The 21,827-nt window shown below is 43.7% G+C and overlaps 2 protein-coding genes across 2 annotated transcripts; one reads left to right on the top strand and one right to left on the bottom strand.

Annotated features, from left to right (window-relative positions):
- Positions 1 to 416: 416 nt before the first annotated feature.
- dhcr7 (7-dehydrocholesterol reductase) lies at positions 417 to 9,036 on the bottom strand. Its single transcript, XM_066700592.1, has 8 exons — positions 8,929 to 9,036; positions 5,314 to 5,426; positions 4,250 to 4,472; positions 3,277 to 3,367; positions 2,668 to 2,881; positions 2,220 to 2,424; positions 1,952 to 2,083; positions 417 to 1,786 (listed from the first exon to the last, which is right to left on the bottom strand). Exons 2-8 carry the CDS (start codon positions 5,418 to 5,420, stop codon positions 1,322 to 1,324), a joined length of 1,437 nt encoding a protein of 478 aa, XP_066556689.1. The 5' UTR covers positions 5,421 to 5,426; positions 8,929 to 9,036; the 3' UTR covers positions 417 to 1,321.
- Positions 9,037 to 11,236: 2,200 nt separating this feature from the next.
- Positions 11,237 to 20,889, top strand: nadsyn1 (NAD synthetase 1). The gene is made up of 21 exons (XM_066700591.1): positions 11,237 to 11,409; positions 12,135 to 12,195; positions 12,371 to 12,487; positions 12,594 to 12,647; positions 12,835 to 12,924; positions 13,133 to 13,184; positions 13,409 to 13,497; positions 13,641 to 13,758; positions 13,995 to 14,126; positions 14,426 to 14,488; positions 14,758 to 14,882; positions 16,003 to 16,051; positions 16,465 to 16,567; positions 17,105 to 17,273; positions 17,451 to 17,586; positions 17,784 to 17,890; positions 18,160 to 18,291; positions 18,497 to 18,566; positions 18,960 to 19,088; positions 20,077 to 20,253; positions 20,450 to 20,889. Exons 1-21 carry the CDS (start codon positions 11,325 to 11,327, stop codon positions 20,501 to 20,503), a joined length of 2,112 nt encoding a protein of 703 aa, XP_066556688.1. The 5' UTR covers positions 11,237 to 11,324; the 3' UTR covers positions 20,504 to 20,889.
- Positions 20,890 to 21,827: the final 938 nt, after the last annotated feature.

Genomic DNA, 21,827 nt, shown 5'->3' with positions numbered 1-21,827 from the left:
TGTTGTGCTAGGGTTGTCTATGGATGGATGTGGTCAACAGGGCCTTCAGCAAGAAAGTCCTCCTACAGCAGCTACTCACACAACAGCTGGTTCTCCTCCGCGTTGCATCCTGTCATGGGTCGTGCAGAATTTCCCCCAAAACCCATTCTGACCCATTTCACATTCTTTCATTTCTAGGCGATCGTGCGGTTTTTGGACTGCTGTTGAAGTGCATCCCTTGGATACACACAACCGCACCTGTGGACTGGAATCCATAGCATTATTTTATTTTTTTGCTCTAAGGTATGATTGGTTTTTGAGTCCCGGATTTTCAGGGTGTCATCGGTTTCCTGGAGTTCTGTTAGAAAAAACACACATGTACACCTGAAAAATCTATAAATAAGAGATGCATCAATAAATACACAGGAGTATGTAAAGTGAATTAACGCCCAACAGTCTTTAATACAATCTTTTTCAGTTCAAGACAAATACAGTTTGTGTTTCGCTCCCTTTTCTGGAAAATATTTAAAAATCAGACGTAACTCAAGACCTTAGTTCTCCTGGTCTTAACAGTGATTTAAGTATGTTTCAAAGTAAATTGGAATTGTTTCCAGTAGTAAAATAGATTACTTAGCATTTTAAAAATCTCGTTCTGTGTTTGTTTTCACGAATGGCTCCGTGCAGGAAAATCCCAGTAAGGCGTCGATGCAGCCGACAGCCCTCCTATGTGGCCGCCTTGTTTCCCGGCCTATGCCAGATTGGCAGCATTGCTCAGCACCCCACCACACCGGCACATGGAGAGTTAGTTGCTTCTGCACTATTTCTGCCATTTTATTAGAACATTTGTAGATCCAGATAATTTTAGAACGGTTACCTAGCATTTGAAAACCCATAAAATGCTACATTTTTTATAAAAACCACGTCCTCCTTTATATGCCGGTGCATGTAATTCTGCTACGTATGAAGTATGTTTTCAGCTCACCAGTAAGGGAACCTAAAAGATGTTACCAGTTTAATCTCTGAAGCAGGCATGTCTATCCATTGAGATGAAGCCAACGGAATCAGAAATCCGTCATAGTCCGCTAGTACGTGCTTAACCATTTTTCTCTTTGACAAAGAAGTGTTGTGTTTCTGCTGGAGTTCCTCACCTCACCAATCAAAACTTGAAATGTTATCTATGACAGGGAACCTTTACAGTGATCTCTCCCACCCCCCCCCCCCCAACCTACATTCCCAAAAACTCCTCCCACAGCAAAAGCACAGAAAAAATACATAGATATGTACGTTTTGGTAGAATTTCCACACAAAAAAAAAAATATTCGACGTATAAAAGTTTTGCAACCTAAAAAATGCCAGGCACGAGGCGGTACGGCACGGCATCTGTGTAGCGCTTCCAGTCCTTGCCGTATTTACTGGAGCAGCGGTGCTCGTCGCGAACGCAGCGGTGCACCAGCAGGATAGTCATGTAGATGATGTAAAAGTAGGGCAGCAGGTGACTGAATCCGCAGGCCAGGCAGTAGGACAGCGAGCCCAGCAGGTCGCCGGTGTAGTTGAAATGCCGCGCCACGCCCCAGAAGCCGGAGATCATGAGCTTGCTGCGGTGCTTTGTGCCGTCCACCAAGCTGTAGCTGCACTGGATGTATGCCGGCTCCCTGCCCCAGATCGTGCACTTGCCCTCCGTGCGCCGGAACAGGTCTTTCTGGTGATTGGTCATCCTGAAGATGTAATAGGCCACCAGACCTAAGAGCAGGACTCCCACAGCGTTGGCAGTGGAGAGCTGGACTGGATGATAGACCAGGTACAGACCCTGAGGACAAAACAAGAGGAGACACACTGCCAGTCAAAGAACGACCAGGAAAGGGTTCAGTGGCCCTTGTTGTCGGGATGTTTGTGAAGATGTGACTTGGATTATTACAGTCCTTGGCTTTGGCATGTTTTTGTGGCCATGGAAATAAGTGGAATGGTGACGAACCTGTAGTGTGTACAGGAAGGGCAACCAGACGCAATCGCCCCAGCCCAGGTACCAGCCGAAGTGGTCGTGGCAGATATCGATGGTCTTCAGGTACCAAGCCTCATTCCAGAAGAAATCCAAGACATATATGGCCTGCAGTTAATTAAAAACAATTCATTAGGATAACAATTCAGCTGGTCTTTACTAAATACTGTACGAACACACTTTCTCGGTCCCCAGAACGCAGTGTAAATAGCGCAAGACTGCGGATGAAAAAGCTCTCTCTCACCTGGAGAACGTTGACCAGGATCATGGAGTTGGTCACCTGACCGTAGAGCTCCTGCTGTTTGGCAGCGAAGGAGAGGTTGACGAGGGTCCAGGCGATGATCCCCGGGCGCCCGTTGAAGAACAGTTTGAAATCAAACCACTTCCCGATGCGGGGATTAAACTCAATTCCCATCATGTAGTCGTAGAAGATATTGCCAGTAAATTTGCTGCAACAGTTTTAAAAGAGTTATTAGAACAATTTCAACCAGGATTTAGTATTTGATATGTTAACAAGATTATATCAGGCTTCATGTGCTCAAATAATAGTGATAGTGGGCTTTTTTGTACTTTTAATTTGTATAGCAATGGTTTTACAACTCCAGATTTGCAGGGATGCGCCTGTATTTATATTGTTTGCAGAGTAATGCGTTACTTAAGTTTGTTCACTTAAGAGAAATGAAAACACATACCAGTCTTTCGAGTTGGTGGGGAACAAGTAGGCCTTTATAAACACGAACGTGGACACTGCATAGCCCAGGATATTGGTGCACCAGAGCAGAGGAATCCAGTTGTCGAAGATGATGGTAGGAGAGAACCATCTGAAGTAATACGCGTTTGCAAACCACAGGGTGTGAGTTAAAATCCAAGACTGCAAACCATTGATCTCGTATCTGTTTACATGACCTGCCAGGGGAAACAGAGACACAGAAGATGTTACTACAAAACCGGAGGAACGTCTTTTTAATCTTTTTAACCTGTTAACTATTATTTAAAGGGGTCAAGGAGAGGGAAGGGATGAAGTGACAGACTGGTAATGTCTCATCATTATGTAAGGCCCTACCACCTTATAAATACACTAATATATTACACCAGCTAAATTAGACTTTTTACATTGTATTACTAAAACCGTAATACTTCCCTTTAATGGTTAGTAAGTAAATAAAATCTTGCTGGGATGGGTTAGGGACTTAAGACGCGAAGTCTTAAGTCCCTAACTCATCCCAGCAAAACTGTATTTACAGAAGCAGCGGACAGTTTTCCCGCTCTCTTCATGACTCTCACAGACATCTGGATCGTACCTGCTGGGGTCCGGGCCCCGTCCTGCACTCCGCCCATGTATCCCGGCAGGACCTGGTGGCACACGTCTGGGATACATATGTACAGCAGGACCTGAGACGGACACAAGGTCTGCTTCGTTAGTGCGGAGTAATCATGTCCATTACTCACCATGGCAATCGCAACATGATCCACATGAATTATTAACTCTGGGCCACGTCTCCAGAATGAGAAATTGACTAATTCTGCGAAATAACCAGTTTCCCCCTCATTAGTTACGGCGTCCGCGTAGAAATACAAATGTCTCGCTGAATAAATCATTCTGCGGCAATGTAATTTCTAAAAAACTAACAACAGGCACAAAAAGCAAAGCTGGAGGTGATGAAACCAAGGTTTTCGATTAGCCATCAGTCTCCAGACATCAATCCAATACCGAATGTATGTTATGAATTTTACATGCTACACCCCCCGGAGGAGCTGAAGAGATTCTATCTGGAGGAGTGGCCGATTAGCTGACGAACCTATAAAAGGGTTCTTCGCCTCCTTCATGTTATCAAAGCCTAAGAAGGATTCACAGAGTAGGAGTAAATTTGAACATGGAGTATTTAGAAATTGCACTGAAAAATACTGAGTAATATATAGCTCTAGAAACAGACTGAATTACTCAAGAACATCAGAACATAAGAAAGTGTCCAATCAAGAGGAGGCCATTCGCCCCATTGTGCTCGTTTGGTGTCCATTAATAACTAAGTGATCAAGGATCCTATCCAGTCTGTTTTTGAATGTTCCCAAATTGTCTCTTCAGCCACATTGCTGGGGAGTTTGTTCAGATTGTGACGCCTCTCCGTGTGAAGAAGTGTCTCCTGTTTTCCATCTTGAATCCCTTGAATCCCAATTCAAAGAAAAGTTCACAGATGTGCGTGCTTACAGCGGATCATTCCACCATGTCAGTGTCACCTGCACATCATTATGCATCCACGTTACCCTTTTCCTTACCTGGAAAACGACCCATATTGCGTAGATCTTCGCAGCCGTCCAGCTGAAGGAAGGAGCCCTATTCCAGATCTCCGAGAGGCTTGTCTTGCCGCTGTACAAGTCCAGTGCCGGCGCTGTCACAGAGCACTGATACTGGTCACAGGCCATCACAAAATAAAACACGATGAAGGGCGCCAGGCAGAGCAGCGAGATCACAGCGATCAGAGAGCACCAATCAACCTCCCTACACAATACATCAAATATGAATGTCATTAGTCCAAGGGTCAAAGGTAAGCTGCAGTTTCCAGATTGGTATTGCTGCACTACAAATGTACGGCAGCTATAATGGTACTTCCTGATAAACGAGCATTACAATAAATTCTGGCTTTGACTAGAGATAAATGCCCAGATTCCACTAGCTTATTCATCTGGACGCATCCAGGTTTTCTAGACAGTTAACTATCTGGTGCCAGACATGGCCATAAGCGTCCGTCACCCCACTAAGGAAATACTTTGTTTTCAGAAGTGGACATGTGTGCTTGACTGAAGAGAAACGTGTGGTGTGCAGGTCTGTTTTACAACAGCTCTGCAGAGACTATCAGTGCGAAGCCGAAAATTATTTAGTTAACGTGTGGCCATTTATGAATACATAAATACACCAGATCTGGGTTTCCCTCTTACAATTAAGGACTGGTTTAAGGTCTCAGAAGTCTGTTTTACAATGAAGCAACACTATCCCACAATCACTCTGGCTCCTCCCACAACAGGGAGTGGACAGGTTCCTACAATGGCCAGGTTTTGCAAAAAGCACTGGAATGGCCCGCCAGTGAAATGTTTATTGAGACGTTTATATTTTGCCTCTAGTCCCCCACGCCACTGAACACTTAACTATTGCTATACATCTGAAAAATACGAAAGTGTTATTACATGGAATATCCTTTCAAGACATTATGACGTGTTTCCAGTTTGATGATCACAGGAAAAGTGAAAGCAAACTATTTAAAATGAATGCAAATGGTAAAAGTTGTACTTGGGAGGGAGGTCCGTCCCCCCCCTAAACGAGGATTCAAATGTGGTTGACTTACCAGGCTCTTCCCCACTGTCCCAGCTGTTCCTTGTCAGCGGACCCCACGCCATTCGCTGGGTTCCTGGCCCGTCGCCTCGCACTCCCTGACGCCTGGGGAGCAGCCATAGCTATCTGAGCGGTGAAGAGGAGAATAACGGTTAAGGGCCGAATCCATAGACGCAGGAAGGCAGGCGCAGTTTCTGGAGGATGAGCACATTCTCAGAGAAATGCTCTTTTATGTACTATAACTACAAGTAAGCTACAAAGAAGTATTCTAGCCTAATATTCGTCCCTTTTCATTGATGCTGTAGATATGACTTTATAATAAATTGCCACATGCACTCAGGATAAACAACAGGAACAAAAATACAATTAACACATTTATGCAGTGCCATTTATTTACCCTAAAGAAACACTGGTTCCTTATGCCCAGGGGGGTGTGGTGAATACAGGTTGGCAACACAGGTTTATAAAACAAACTTACCCTTTAAAGTTGGCAAACCTGAAAGGTTACATAACATCACTTGGCTTATTGATAAAGGAACTGATACCAAGAACCACATTAAATTAAAACCAATGGATAAGACACTGTTACAATAAAGTTCAGTCTTCAAACCATTATAAGCTCATCCTTGAAAATAAGTAATGTGATAATTGTCTTGTTGAAAAAAAGATATTGGAGAGATATACAATAGTTATTAAAATCATTCTTCAGAAGCAAAGGATATGCATATGAGCTACAAGTGAAAGATGTACTTTGTCCACATAACTCAAACTACTGACTGACACACAGACTCCTTCAGAGTAATTTTGAGGAACTATGTCCTGCCTTTCCTCGACACAAAACACATTATTATCAACAAGACAAAAACATTGTGCCGCCTTCCTGCGATTTACTGTGGTTTAATCAGAACGTATTTCACAAGAGGACATTAATGGCCCTGTAAATAGGTTATCATTGAACAAAAGCTAGTTGAAGACTTTTGTGTTTCTCTTTGTTGATTTGTCATTCTCCAGACACCTTAACTGCAAGTCTTATTCAGTATAAAACATCAGGCCCTCCCATACTCAGCTGAAAAGTGTAAACTCCAGCAGACTAATTCATTTACCTAGATCTCCTACTTAGAATGGGTTTTGGTTTGTTTAATTCAGGCAATCGCCTGTATGTGGGGTAAAACAATCTAGGTATTTTGAATGTGTAACCAAATGGACTTTCTGCAGTCTACAGAACTAGCTTATTAGAATTCAAACATATAGAATCTGTATTCGAACGATGGGCATTTCAAAAACAAGAAACGGGGAGGGACAGCCAGAGAAGGAATGGTCAACACTGAGGAAAACTTTGCTCATAGACAGTGTTTAGTCCGGTTAACCTATTTGGAGGGCATCCAAGTAAGAGAAAAACAAGCCGAGCAGCCTTTGGGACTTGTCTGCATTGGGTTACACATCTTGCAGTTTTATGAAGATGTTAGACAGCTATGAAACTGATGCTCTTTTGCGTCTGTAAACTTAAACATGTGCACAGACCCTATAGAGAATGCTACCAGCAGACATTAATAAATCATTACTGTAAAATACACTGCAAATAAAGTTTAGGAAGGCCACAGTTAATAAGTGGGCATTTTGGTAAAGAAGGAACTCATGCCAGAGCTCTAGTTTGCAATGCTCTGGGAAGTCTGTCTGTACCGCACAGCATTTCCCCTTGGTTTCCATCACTGGCATGTTTTGAAACTCTGACCCATGTCTATGAGCAGTTCAAAGACAGGGCCTTTTTGTTGAGCATGTGACATTACTGAAACACATGCCCACTCTCTTTGACCCATGTAACAATCTCTTACATTTCAACAGTGTTCACAAAATGCAACGATACATTCTAGCAAAATTCTAACAAAAAGCAGATTCTGTTATTAATTGGATAAAATGGAAACGTGACAATGTACACACAGCTGCTAATCTCAATGAACAGCAGCATCTAGTGCTACAGAGGTGTATCCGAAGCTTTGTTTCTCAGTACTTCACAACACCTCATCCTAGGGCCAGTATACAGTAAACAATGATAGATAAAAGATAGTTTCATAGAGAACCATAGAAGTAGGAAAACAAAATGATCAAACAAACGTTTATTCTGTGGTACACTTTTAGGAAAGTTAAATACTGTGTGAAGTGTGAGTGATATGAAACCCACAGTGAAGTAAACAGGCAGAACCACAAGCCTTGTCTTTGGCTTGAGGTTTTAGACATTGACAGCACGGCCTCCTTTTGTACGACAGGAAAAACTCAACAACTTGTATTGACTGCTGGTAAGGATATTTATGCATTAAATCTCTTGGGTCTGCTTTTCAACTGCTTGTACTTTATCAGCACTTTATTTTACAACAGCCCATTGGACGTGATAACATTTCACTGGAAAGCGGTGTCACAGTTCAGGAGGTCTTTAGAGACAGCGGCACCAGGCAAGGCATTGGGCCGGATCCCCTTGACTTCAGGAGGTTCACAACAGTAACAGAGACTGAAATGAAAGTGCTGTGTAAAGGTGCAGCAAAAATAACAAACACTGGGCATAAGAATCTTTCACTTTTTCTGCTTTACAAGTACAATCTATCCAAGAGGCTGAAACGTGACTTAAACAATAATGTGTCCAGTACAAACTTCCTGCTTTCTTCTAACAAAACGTTTCAGTGAAAAGGATCTACAACATCCATGGCTTGTGATAAAATATATCTTCTATCAGGATAGTACAATAAAATCACAATGTTCCCTTGAACAGAAAATGCATTTGAAATATAACCCAATGCAGAGGATAGCTCTATCAGGCACTGCAACACAAAGTGCACTACATACACCAGTACATTATTGCAGCAGCAGCAGCAGCATGTAGGAAAGTAAACCAGCCTCAGTTAACATCTGACATCACCAGCCTATCTATATAGATAATGAATAATGTGAATCAATTTCCGATACATCTATTAAACAATATACCACTTTGAGATACGGACTGCCACACCACTAGCAATAACACTAGGGCTTGCAAAATGCGTTTCCACCGTAGTGACCCACTTGTGCCATGCCCTCGAAACGCAGTGCTTTTAATATAAGCACGCCTGATCAGTAATGTCGCAGAGCTCTCTGTGGAGACGGTTGATCGTGCGTTTAGCCGGTGACCTGCCACTCGTTTTTCCCGTCTGCCCTTTAAAGGGACAGTTACAGTGTATCGTATAGTCTCCATTTTCATATACTTCCCCAGATGCTTTTCTTTTTGCAACACTAGGGAGCACAGCCTTATGCGAACAATTCAGCGTCATAACAAAAGGCTGCACACAGACCATATGGCAACTCTAGTATTTTAAAAACATCGGCATCCTGTCGCTTAGCTCATATTGTACATATTCTGCTGTATGACTGTAAAAAAATAAAACCCAATGTAGCCCACCTTCCGATTTGAAGGCTTACCTACAGCACTGGTAACTAATAGCAGTGCATTGCGATCAGAAAAAGCGGACCAAGATAATAATGTTAATAATTAAACTAAATTCAATTTTTACACATATATATAATGCAATCTATGTACATGGATGAATATAAATATGAAACAAATCTTCATCAGAGCACTGCTAAGTTATAATGTTTCACTTACCGTTTGTATTTCCCGTCCTATGGAAAAGGGCTACTTTGGATTATAATGTGCGCCTCCCCCCAGATGTTTGTCACAGGCGGATAAAAGAGCACCATTCATAACACAGTGCCACTCCCTCCTCCTCATGTATATTCATATATCGAGAGGATCCGACCAATCGCTGCATCCTCCTCATGTATATTAATACAAGATCGAGAAGCCACGCCTAATATCCGCCTCCTCTTCGTGCATAGCGCAAGGAGATCTGACCAATCAGCGCCCAGCTCGCCCGGACGCCACACCGCCCTGCCTCCTGATTGGACAGAGAGGCTGAAGCCACCAGCGTCTGATCCGGCGGCGCCTCCGTGCCGCCTCCTCGGGTGAGGCCTCAGATAAGTGATGCACAAGGGTCGCCCATAAAATACACTAAGCGTGTGCTAAAGCAATTAACACCAAGATCTTCACCATTCCTGCTGATCAGTGCACAGAGAGAAGATCTGGCCCTACAGTTCCACTAAAAATAAAGAAAGAAATAAAATCAAAAGAGCTTTATTGGCATGGCAAGGTTAGACAAGGGCAGAGCATTTACAGCAGTGATTCCCTGCCCTGGTCCCGGAGGAGCCCCTGCCCTGCTGTTTTTTTGTTCCAACCGAACTCTCAATTACTTAATTGAACCCTTAATTTAACTAATGTCCTAAATCAGCTCTTTTATCACACAATTTAAAAAGTAAAATCTGAACAGGTTGTTACTTCAATTAAGGGTTCAATTAAGTAATTGAGAGCTAGGTTGGAACAAAAACCAGCAGGGTAGGGGGGACCAGGATTGGGAAACCCTGATTTACAACCAACAATTAAAGGTAACATAGATTAAGTCCAAGGATACAGGCTGTACATTTACCAGAATAATCATTAAAAGAAAAATACAATATATTTTAAAATACATACAGCTGATTAACCTGTTGCAGTTAGATTACCAGGGTTAGACATCATCATCATCAATATCGCAAAAGGTCACGTAGATCAGTGGTTTTCAAACCGGTCCTGGAGTACCCCCTGCCCTGCTGGTTTTTGTTCCAACCTAGGTCTTAATTACTTAATTGAATGGTATATTGCTTTGTTAGGTCAATTAAGGATTAAATTAAGCAATTAAAACCTCAGTTGGAACAAAAGCCACCAAGGCAGGGGGTACTCCAGGACTGGTTTGAAAACCACTGATGTAGATTTAAACGTGGCAATCTATGCATATGCACTTTAACACTCAGCTATTCAATAAATAGGAATGCCCAATTTTGGTTGTTTTTTTCAGTAGGACCACTCTGCAGGTGTCATTTTTGCCATTCACCACCGCTATAGATCATATAGCTATACATCAGGGGTTAAAGGGTTGATTGTAACAGATCGAAGATTTAAAATATGTTTTATTGAAGCGTAAGCATTAAACACGTTGTGTGTGGATGCATGTTGCGTTTTCAGGAGCGTGGTTATCACCCAAGATGGCGTTTTGTACTCTCACCACGGCTGCGCAAGTCAAGACAGACCGGTTTAGTTCGGGCGCGTTGTTTCATTCACCGGCTTCCCCACCGGTGAGGCTCTCTGCAAGTTCGTAAAAAGGGCCACACGAGGCTGCTTTTGTCCCCTGCACTTTTCTTTGTCCACTATGACACACTACAAGATAATTTTAACATATTCTGTATTATTTGCATTACATTTTGTGATAAACTCAACTTATTGTAAACACCGGAGTATAAACTAAATACTGGCAATAGCATTCTCAATAAAAGTGCAATGCAAGTACATACATTTTCATGTAGCAATCTATATCGACTATAGGCTCCGTGGAATCAGAATAGATCGAGATTACTTTAATTAAATCAATCAATTAACACATTATTGAGAAATTGATGTATTTAACTGTTATGGCAATTTCAAAAGAAAGTGTGTTTATACAAACAGTATTTATTTTCCATAGTAGTGTTATAATAGGGTTCAGAGAGATAATAATTATTTTAATGTGATACTGCACAAAAGACTTGTTAGACTTGAAATACCAGTTAATAACCTATAATTACATAACGTGACCACAGTCGCCAGCAGCATCACGTGTCGTGTAAACTGTTTCAGAGCTGACTGTCCGTGTCCCTCAGCAGACAGATGCTCCCTCTGCACGTCTGGGTCCTGCTCTGAACCCGGCACTGCGCAGGAAAGGTGAACGGCCCCTTTAAATCCTGACCAGGAAGTTATCGTGGCGAGACCCGGAAGTGGCAGTCGCGTAACGCAGACTTCCGCGCGTCTGCGCAGATCTGCAGGACGCCTGCGATCCCATTGGCGGAGCCGCGCAGCGCGGTGGGATTACGCTCCCTGCCGCGGAAGTGTGCGCTCCGGGGGAAGAGAGCCGCCTGACGCGCTGCACCGCCGGGATGGGTCGCAAAGTGACTGTGGCGACCTGCTCGCTCAATCAGTGGGCGCTGGATTTCGAGGGCAATCTTGCAAGAATTGTGAAAAGTAAGAGACTTTTTAAGGCATGTGTTCAGTATGCAACAGCCGAAAAGCAAAACACAATATTGTGTTAAGTAGCCTATGCAATAGCCTAAAAGCAATATACAATGTGCAATAATTACTAAGATAACTGGGACATATTATTGTATTATTATTATGTATTGTATTTTTGACATGCGCAGCTCGGCAGGGGGCGTGCAGGGGTTAAACAGTGTAAACACATTTTTCTTCAGTGCTTGCAGACCAGTGGGACTAGTAGGTTTTAATGTATTTGGTGTGAAACCGCGTTTTCGTTTAAACTAGGACAACGTTTCGCAGATTGTAAAATAGTGTATCTGTGCCAATATGTTTGAAAGAGTATCCCAATAAAGTATCTGAGTTCTATAATAATATTCGTAACTGATAGAATCGTAACATGTATCACTGAAGAGTAACCTTCACCAAGGCTGCTGTCTGAATGCTCTTTCGGTATTTCAGGATTAAGCTGATTTCATGTTTGCGCACCAGTACTATATACACATTTATCTATGTATTTAGTTAGTGCGATCTGAATGCAGGCTAAAGGATGGAAAGCCCAAACACCCTTTCTTTGACAGTAGATTTGCTTTCAATGGACTTTGTCCCCCTAAAGTGTAAATCATTCAATTAAACTGGAAATGTGTTATGCAGTTCACCCCCTGCCTCCCCGAGAGAGAGAGGGAAACAAAATCATGTTGCTTTCCAATATACAGGCATTGAAATCGCAAAATCCAAAGGAGCGAGATACAGACTTGGGCCTGAACTGGAAGTATGGTGAGTATCTGCCTTTTTGATAATTACTGCAGCCAACCTGTCAGACGGGCATTTGAAGAGACCACTTTCCTGACGTGCAGTGCCATTGTCCTTAACACAGCGCTAGGTGTCAGTCTGTTTGTTAACTTCATAAGCATCAGCTGCACGTTTTCACATCTCTCTCCTCTCCCACCAGTGGTTACGGCTGCTCGGATCACTTCTACGAGACGGACACGGTCCTGCACTGTTTCCAAGTGTTGAAGGAGCTGCTGTTGTCTCCGGTCACTCGGGACATCATTTGCGATGTGGGCATGTATGTGTGCCGGAGGCCATCAGGATCTCGTTGTGTCCAGTTAACTTTAAAACCTTCCGGTGAATCAAGGCTTATTAATGCTGTCCTTTTGTCCTCCCGATCGCAGGCCCGTTATGCACCACAGTTCGCGCTACAACTGCAGAGTCATATTTCTGAACAAGTAAGTGCTCGAGTTTCCGGAAGGACTGTTCTAGACGTTGAACCAAACTTAGATGCACTCAAAATATGTATTTCTGAACAAGAGCAGCAGATTTGATGTGGATGAATTGAAAGTCAAGACTAAAAGACTTAGAGAAATACCTTAAAACTCTAAAGAAACAATTCATCTTTTTTTTTTTCCCCCACAGAAAAGTCTTATTGATTCGTCCCAAAATGCAGATGGCAAATTATGGCAACTACAGGGAACTGCGCTGGTTTTCCCCGTGGAAGACAGCCAGGTACGGGAATAGTGTCTTCAGTGTCTGTTTGGTTTGATCGATATGTGTCCTACGAAACGGTTCAGAGGACAAAGTGAATGTGATCTGCTTTCTCTGTGTGTGAGATCACTGTATACAATGTCAAGCTCTTCTGGTGTTTTTGGCGATGTAGTGCTGTGATGTTTTGATTAGAAATTGATTAATTTGTTGTGTTGTCTCTTGTCTCTAGACATGTGGAAGAATATGTTCTCCCTAGACTGATCCAGGAGGTGACAGGGCAGGTGAGAGCAGAGGGATTAGAACTGTTAAGTTTGGTTTGAACTGTTTTAGGGCGTAAATGACAGAATCAAATGTGTTCACTGTTGTAAATGTCCACCCCTCGTGAAGACGCTGTTTCTTGCAGCAGTTCGTGGATCTAGGTGTTCTCCAGTATCGCGTCTCATTCCAGAGCAGGGTGTCCTTCTGTGGCCGTGTTCTCTTTTTAAGAAGTTTTTCTCTTTTCAAGCAAACCGTGCCGATCGGAGACGGGGTCCTGGCCACCAGAGACACGTGTCTTGGGAGCGAGATCTGCGCCGAGCTGTGGAATTCGAGGAGGTAAACTCTGCCCCGACGGGAGATTGCGGCTCTGCCCGCAAGATTTCAATGCAGTGAATCACAGATATATGGACCCGTCAACCAAATCATGAAAAAGCATAGAAAGTGATGTAAACTGTCACACTGTCGCGTGTGTTCTGCAGCCCCCACATCGACATGGGCCTGGACGGCGTGGAGATCTTCACCAACTCCTCGGCCAGCCATCACGAGCTCCGCAAAGCCCACCGGCGAGTCGCGCTGGTGAAGTCGGCTACGGCCAAGGTGAGCGACGAACACGGATTGGATCGTGCACGGTCGGATTGGTAACCGTTTTAAGTCCTTGGTCAATCGAATTATTTTTACACCGGACTTAAAACATGTCAACAAAGGCATTGTCTCCACCAGGTGGCGGCATCTCGTACGGGTTCTTTCCGTTGCGTGTGACTGGGCCGGGCCAGACGAGACGAACTGAAGTGAAATCTGTGCCTCCGCTGACTGTCCTTTCCTTTCCTCCGCAGAGTGGGGGGGTCTACTTATTGGCCAATCAGAAAGGCTGTGATGGGGACCGCCTGTACTACGACGGCTGCGCCATGATCTCGATCAATGGGAGTGTAGTAGCCCAGGGACCCCAGTTCTCCTTGGAAGACGTGGTAAGAGCCGAAATCCCTGTGAATCAATCCAACTGATTTTGGCGTTTCCCCTGTTACACTTGAAATAGGGCATCTGGCACAGAAATGTTATTTAAATATTGGGTATGCTTAAGAATCTTCAATTGATAATGATCAGAGGAGCACGATGTTCTTAAGACAATTGCAAGTTTATAACCCAGAACTTAATTTTGAATTCCCCAATTTATTTACTCATTAAACTTTTATATTTAGTTTTTTTAGTTCAGACTTACTATTGTAAAACCAATAAACACAACTCAGAAGCCTTTCTTCCCTCCCAGGACGTTCTCACTGCCACGGTGGATCTGGACGAAGTTCAAAGCTACAGAGGCGAATGCATCATGGTATTTATTCTAAAGTTTTGTCCCATGTGACATGTTTGGTGGCTGTTTAAATAACCTGTGTTCCTACATGATGCGGTTTGTATTCTTGTGCATCGTTCAGTTTGAAGTTTGTTCATTAGGGTACATTTTAACATCCAGGGACGCAGGTGATTGATGTCACAGAACTATTTCAGTCCTGTGAAGTTATATGCAGAGCTCTAGTGCTATAGAAAGTAATATGTCCCGAGTCAGCGGGTGTTTCAGTGCTTGTTCTGTCTTGTTTTGTGTAGGAAAATTCTTCTGAGCTCTATTACAGAGTTAAAGTAGACTTTGCCTTGTGTGACAGCAGCGATCTCTACATCCCATCCATCGAGCCGATTGAGTGGAAATTTCACACACCGGAGGAGGAGATCAGGTGAGCCCTGGAACGCGATTATGTATTAAAACAGGGGTGTCAGACTCCAGTCCTGGGGGGCCACAGTGTCTACTGGTCTTTGTCCCAACAGGAGATCCCAATTACTTAATGAATGTCATTATTTACTCAGGTAGGCTTATCTAAAACCTTGATATTGTATCAGCCATAAAACTACATGATAATTTGTCAATGACTCAAAACACTGAATATCTTCAGAGTCTGGAGAGAAGTGTTCAATTAATCCAGTTAATTGATTAATTCAACCAATTAAGGAGCCAAGAGCTGGGCTGGAACAAAACCCAGCAGAGACTGCGGCCCCCCAGGACTGGAGTCACACCCCTGTGTTAAAACATAAGTTTAAAGCACCTATAGACCTGGATCATAATCCTGGTCCCGGGATCCCCTGCCCTGGTGGGTTTTGTTCCAGCCAACCTCTGTCATTTAATTGCACCCTCATTTGAACTAATTTAATCAATTTGACTTTAAAATGTGTAGCTTATAAGTGGGAGATTTCAAGTTCCATCTACAGTTCCATACTTTACATGGAATCTACAATAATTTAATGTAAATTAAGATCTCAGATTAGGCAAATGATTTGTTCAATTAGGGTTCAATAAAGCACCCTACTAGTAATTAAGTAATTGAGAGCTCAGTTGGAACACAACCCAGCAGCACAGGGCGTCCCCAGGACCAGGGAGGACCACTGACCTACAGGTTAAATTTGATCTCTTGCTTATTGTGTAAGAATGCGATTTTGTAATTTTTGCTTAAATTATTCTCCATGCTGATTTCTGGTATAAAGTACTAGCAAATGTGTATGTGTTTGATTTCGGCTAAGTCTCCTCAGGGCTAAATTACATGAAATGTCACGGAAAGGTATTTTGCAAACACTGGCCCTTCACAGGATTGTATAGTTTGGTGTGACACTGATTTCATCCAGTTTAACTCATTTTATAGCAGCTGGAGTGTAAAGGAACTGGAGAAAAACAAGTAACACCCAGAAGTGTAGACAACCCAAGAAAGAAAGGCTATTTTTAGTGTGTATAGATTATACATTTTATTATTTATGAATTAGGACATGATGTGATTTACTTTCCTTCGTTATGTCGTGTCTGCGAAGCCTGGGCCCGGCGTGTTGGCTGTGGGACTACCTGAGACGCAGCGGCCAGGTGAGGGTGACGTCCTCATGTTTCTCCTGCACGATTTGAAATATTTTATACAAGAAACATTGAAATTCACGTGAAAGAATAACAACGATCCTTCATATCTCGACATCCCGGGTGTAAGTCACGTAGCTCTGAACTGGGGTTCTGGATGGAATATAATGTTCTTATAATCCATTCAGATTATATGAGCGTAGAACCCCCCCCACCCCCAAAGACGTGAATATTAGCCGTCAAGATCATGAAAGGCATCGACCACATTAAACCACAGTCCCGGACCTGCAGGGACATCTCAAACTGATTACGAGTCACTGTTTTTACATTGAAGTGCTTCTTCATGCGTTTCTTTTTGGTAATGAAAATTGGACTAGAAGAATCCACACGAGACAACCTCTGAATGTTTTCCGTCTGTCTCCCAGGCCGGCTTCCTCCTGCCCCTCAGCGGGGGGATCGACAGCTCGGCCACAGCCTGCATCGTCCACTCCCTGTGCCGCCAAGTGTGTCTGGCTGTGCAGAACGGAAGTTAGTATTCGGCACATCTAAAACTGTCCCACTGCCTCGCATCCTTGCAGCAGTATTAGACTAAACGATGAATTAATTAAGAATACCTTCCTATTTATCATCCTCATAAATCATAACAGAGACTGAGTACATAAATACTGCCTTTTTTCTGTTCCAAATCTGTTTCAAGTTTTAATTCCTTAATTTAATGTTATATTGCCTCTTTAGTTCAATTAAGTATTCAATTAAGCAATTAAGACCTCGGTTGGAACACAAACCAGCTGGGCAGGGGGTCCTCCAGGACCGGTTTGAAAACCAGTCATAGAGTAGTAATTGTAAATATGACAAACCGCCCTGCTTTGAGAGAGACACTGTTAATATCACCGTTCTGACACGAAACTCAGTCCTATAATCTGCTGACGAGAGCCTGATCTCTTCTGACCTTTTGCGTGAGAACAAACTTATTCAAGTGAAGCACAGAGTAGCAGAGCCTTCCACGGACCTGGTGATTCTCCACGCCGAATCTGGTTTAATCCCCCCTGCCTCTTGTGTGTTTAGATGCCCAGGTGTTGGCGGATGTCCGGAGGATAGTGAACGACCTCTCCTACTCTCCTCGGGACCCCAAGGAGCTGTGCGGCCGGATTTTCACCACCTGCTACATGGCGAGTGAGAACTCCTCCGCGGACACGTGCGGCCGGGCCAAGGAGCTGGCCGCCCAGATCGGCAGGTGAGATCGAGGGCCTAACGCGCTTTTACTAACGCCGCGTTCTCTTCAAACGCTGCTCTTTGGCTACGCTCCGGTTGTTTGCTCGGCTCCTCCCGCAATCTCAAACCAGTCTTTGGTGAGAGATTCAGTGTCGGCTGACTCTGCGATCTGCGCTTGTTTTCTCTTGTGCTTCTTCAGCTATCACTTAAACCTCAACATTGATCTGGCAGTGAAAGGCATGCTGGGAATCTTCTCCTTGGCGACAGGCAAGCTGCCGCGGTTCCGTGCGAATGGCGGCAGTCCGAGGGAGAACCTGGCTCTCCAGAACGTGCAGGTGGGGGTTCTCTGGGGTTCTGGAATAGGGACGAAGGCTGATCTTATAGGGAAGATGGAACAGGTGGTTCTTATTGGATTTTTGAGGTGTGGCCTTTCTTTCTGCAGATATGATCAATATGAAAATAAACAGAAAATCTATAGGATACTTTTACTATTATTATTGATGTGTATTAACTATCAAACGGGTATTTGCAGGCTCGCATCAGGATGGTCCTGGCTTATCTTTTTGCTCAGCTGAGCCTCTGGTCTCGGGGCAAACCCGGAGGACTGCTGGTCCTGGGATCGGCCAACGTGGACGAGTGGTGAGTGAGAGAGAGAAGGGTGGCTGTTTAAGGATACGCCGGGAAATGTCATCACAGGCACAGCTGCCATATTTCTTTCTGTAATGCACTGGTGTTGCAGATGGCACATTCATTGATATGCAAGCTCTGAGGACTTCAACAGCAAACTCATAATAAGTCTGCAAGCCTGCAAAAGCTGTGTCTCTGACTCGCTGAGCGTTCTAATAGCTGACATTTTCAGAACCACATTATCGGATCACCTCACCCTTCTTTTATCTCACCGGTTTCAGCCTGACGGGATATCTGACCAAGTACGATTGCTCCAGTGCCGACATCAATCCTATCGGCGGTATCAGCAAGACGGACCTGCGGGGCTTTCTGCAGTATTGTTTTGACAAGTTCCAGCTGACTGCCCTGTGCAGGTACGGCCCAGGAGAGCAGATGTGTAGATGTGTGTGGCAATAGTGCGTGAATTGTCTTGCCTAGAACCCCACGCAGCGGTTTGGAGATCTGACAAGTAGAATCTGGGTGATACAAGTGGTCCTCACCGCCCCCCCCCCCCCCCCGAATTGGGTTAAAGTGTCAATGTGTCCCCACACGGTTTCCTGTTTCCTGTTTTTCTCGCAGTATCATGTCTGCTCCTCCCACAGCCGAGCTGGAGCCGCTGTCAGACGGTCAGATTTTGCAAACTGATGAGGTCAGTGCCGGAGTGTTTGGTATGCTAATCAGAGAACTGGATATCAGCAGATAAACCCCTGCGAAGCAAAATGTTGTTTTATGTTTTGTGGTTTGATTTTTGTTGGGCTGAACCATAATAAAGCAAAACAACAGAGCAAGAACTCTAACAGGTATCGGTTAACAACTGTAGCTCCATTAATAGCAGAGTTTACTGAGCTTGTTTTGCCAGGGTTTTCTTTTTAAGGAAACTGGAACGTCTTAAGTTTGAGCTTAAAACAGAACCTTACTGATTTATTCCTGCCCTTAAGGGTCTAAAGCCAAATAATATACCTTTTCCACATCTGGAGTCATTCTCTCGGGAAGCCGTGCTCATGAGAATTACCCGTTCTTTCTCTCTCTTTCTTTCCACCAGTCTGACATGGGCATGACCTACTCTGAGCTGTCCGTGTTCGGGAGGCTGCGGAAGATCGCCAAGTGTGGGCCGTACAGCATGTTCTGTAAACTCATCCACACCTGGAGAGAGATCTGCTCCCCGGCGCAGGTCAGTCATTAATCCGTGGCAGCTGGTTTCGGCAGGACATGGGCTGGATGGCACATTAACACACAATGCGTTTAGGAGATAACGCACTTAACTACATAGCTGGTTATGATAACCCCGGCTGATCAAGCAGGCGGTTGATTGAGGCCCTGATCTCTAAGAGGTTTAGTGATGCATTAACTGGCCTTGATAACGGCATGATCCCCACAGGCTGAGTGTCTCTCGGGATTTGCATTTTGTTTTCCCTCTGAAGAATAATATTCATATTAAAAAATACCTAAATCTAAATATAACCTGATTTTCCAGTGTGGTTGTTGCTATATATATATATGTATTACTTGATCATAAGAACTTAAGAAAGTGTCCAATCGAGAGGAGGCCATTCGCCCCATCGTGCTCGTTTGGTGTCCATTTAATAACTCAGTGATCAAGGATCCTATCCAGTCTGTTTTTGGATGTTCCCAAATTGTCTCTTCAGCCACATCGCTGGGGAGTTTGTTCAGATTGTGACGCCTCTCTGTGTGAAGAAGTGTCTCCTGTTTTCTGTCTTGAATGCCTTGAAGCCCAATTTCCATTTGTGTCCCCGGGTGCGTGTGTCCCTGCTGATCTGGAAAAGCTCCTCTGGTTTGATGTGGTCGATGTCTTTCATGATTTTGAAGACTTGGATCAAGTCCCCACGTAGTCTCTTCTGTTCCAGGGTGAAAAGGTTCAGGTCCTCAGTCTCTCAGTAGGACATTCCCTTCAGACCTGGAATAAGTCTGGTTGCTCTCCTCTGAACTGCCTCTAGAGCAGCGATATCTGTCTTGAACTTTGGAGCCCAGAACTGTGCACAGTATCCAGATGAGCTCTAACTAGTACATTGTACAGTCTGAACATCACTGCCCTTGTTCTCAATTACACACTTTTCACAATATACCTGAGCATTTATGTTATTAGGAAGTTAATTGTCTTGTTTGATCCTTTCCAAACCACTCACTTGATCTCTTTCTAGGTGGCTACAAAAGTGAAGCACTTCTTTCGGATGCACTCCATAAACAGACACAAAATGACCACCGTGACTCCGGCCTACCACGCCGAGAACTACAGCCCCGACGACAACCGCTACGATCTGAGGCCTTTCCTGTACAACACGCGCTGGCCCTGGCAGTTCAGGTGTATAGACGAGCAGGTGAGACTGCCGGCCTATCGGTCAAAAACATAATTTGTCAATCTTTATATCAGAAGATTATTTCTTTGTGTAGACATTTACCTTGAACAAGGAACTATTCAGCTTCCTCTGGGGGTGTCCATTGCGCTGTTATCACGGTTTCTTCCATGAAACTACACGCAGGGCTGATTTGTCTATTCCCTTCTTGTGTGGACAGGTATCGAAACTGGAAAACGAAGCTGGCAACCAGTTTCACGATGCCTTGAGCTGAATCTCATCTGGAGCTTGAGAGGAGTCCGAGTACAGAAGCTTTACTATCTCGGGTTGTTACGCTTTACCTACAAATGACTATTCTTCTTATTTAGTATATGAGAATGTGTTATATTTCACATCGTTGTGTTATTGTTCCATGCAGTTGTAAATAACAGATGCAATAGATGTTCTGTATATCGAACTCGTTAGACTCCATCCACCTCGGATAGATTCACTCTGATTGTGATTATACTCGTAGTGTACTACAGCTGACAGGAGAAATGGATATTCCACATGAGTGAAGCGTTTGTCACGTCCTTGTGTAGGTAACACCCTGTATTGTGTTCAGTTTCATCTTCATTCTGTCATTGTAGGTTGTAAAACAATTGCAAAACAACAAAAATCTGTCGTTGTTTTTTGTGCATCTTGAAACATTATATATACATATTTTGAAAGTGTTAAACAAATATGGTAAGTAATGAGTTGCAAGACACCCTCAAACTGACTCAGTTTCCCCAACACCGTCCCCCTCCCCAGCAGGAGCTTCCGCATTGTGTTTCCGAATTGATTAACATAAGATGAGCTTAACTCAAGGAATCAGGGTGGTATGTTTGATAAACCAAGGAAGGCAAACATATGCAGTGTTTACACAGGGTAGTAAACAGTGTTTAATTGATGTAGATCTGGGATCTTATTTTTCTGCTCTGTCCACTTTGGGGACGGTGGGGGGGGGAGTCACCTGGGAGTTGGTCAATCAGAAAGCTTTTGTTGGCAACACAACATTGCATCACCTGACATTGATTGGACGAGAGAAACACGGGGAGGTTCTTTTGAGCATAAAACCTGTGAAGCGATTTTGCATTTAAGAAATATATTAACAAAGCCCTTTTTTAGGAAAGTAAATGCATATATTTGTCCTATAGCTACATATGCAAATCCCATAGGCCCAGAAAGAAAGGCAGGGTCATCGTCACGCCCTGGAAAATCCCTTTTAACAAGCTGTTCCATTCCCTCCATCGGTCCTTTAGTCACTGGCCATTTCCAGACCACAGTGGAAAAGTGTGTTAAAGTGTGAAATACTTAGTGTGACATTATTAATCTGGCCTGAGATATTGTTCGAAATCATGCAAATAATAACTGCCATCATGTGTCCTCAGAATCATTTCATCTGATAGCTGCCCTGAGACTAAACAATGATGAACATGTTTTCAAAAAGGGTCTCCTTTTACCACAAGCATGCAGGTAATAAAAATGTCCACTATAGTTACACTATGGGAGGAATAGAACTAGATTAAGTAACGCATGAGAAAGACCTAGGAGTCTATGTGGACTCCTCACTTTCT

The sequence above is a fragment of the Amia ocellicauda genome, chromosome 4 (assembly GCF_036373705.1).
Source record: "Amia ocellicauda isolate fAmiCal2 chromosome 4, fAmiCal2.hap1, whole genome shotgun sequence".
Lineage (NCBI taxonomy): Eukaryota > Metazoa > Chordata > Actinopteri > Amiiformes > Amiidae > Amia > Amia ocellicauda.
This window is presented reverse-complemented; position numbering and strand designations above follow the sequence as displayed.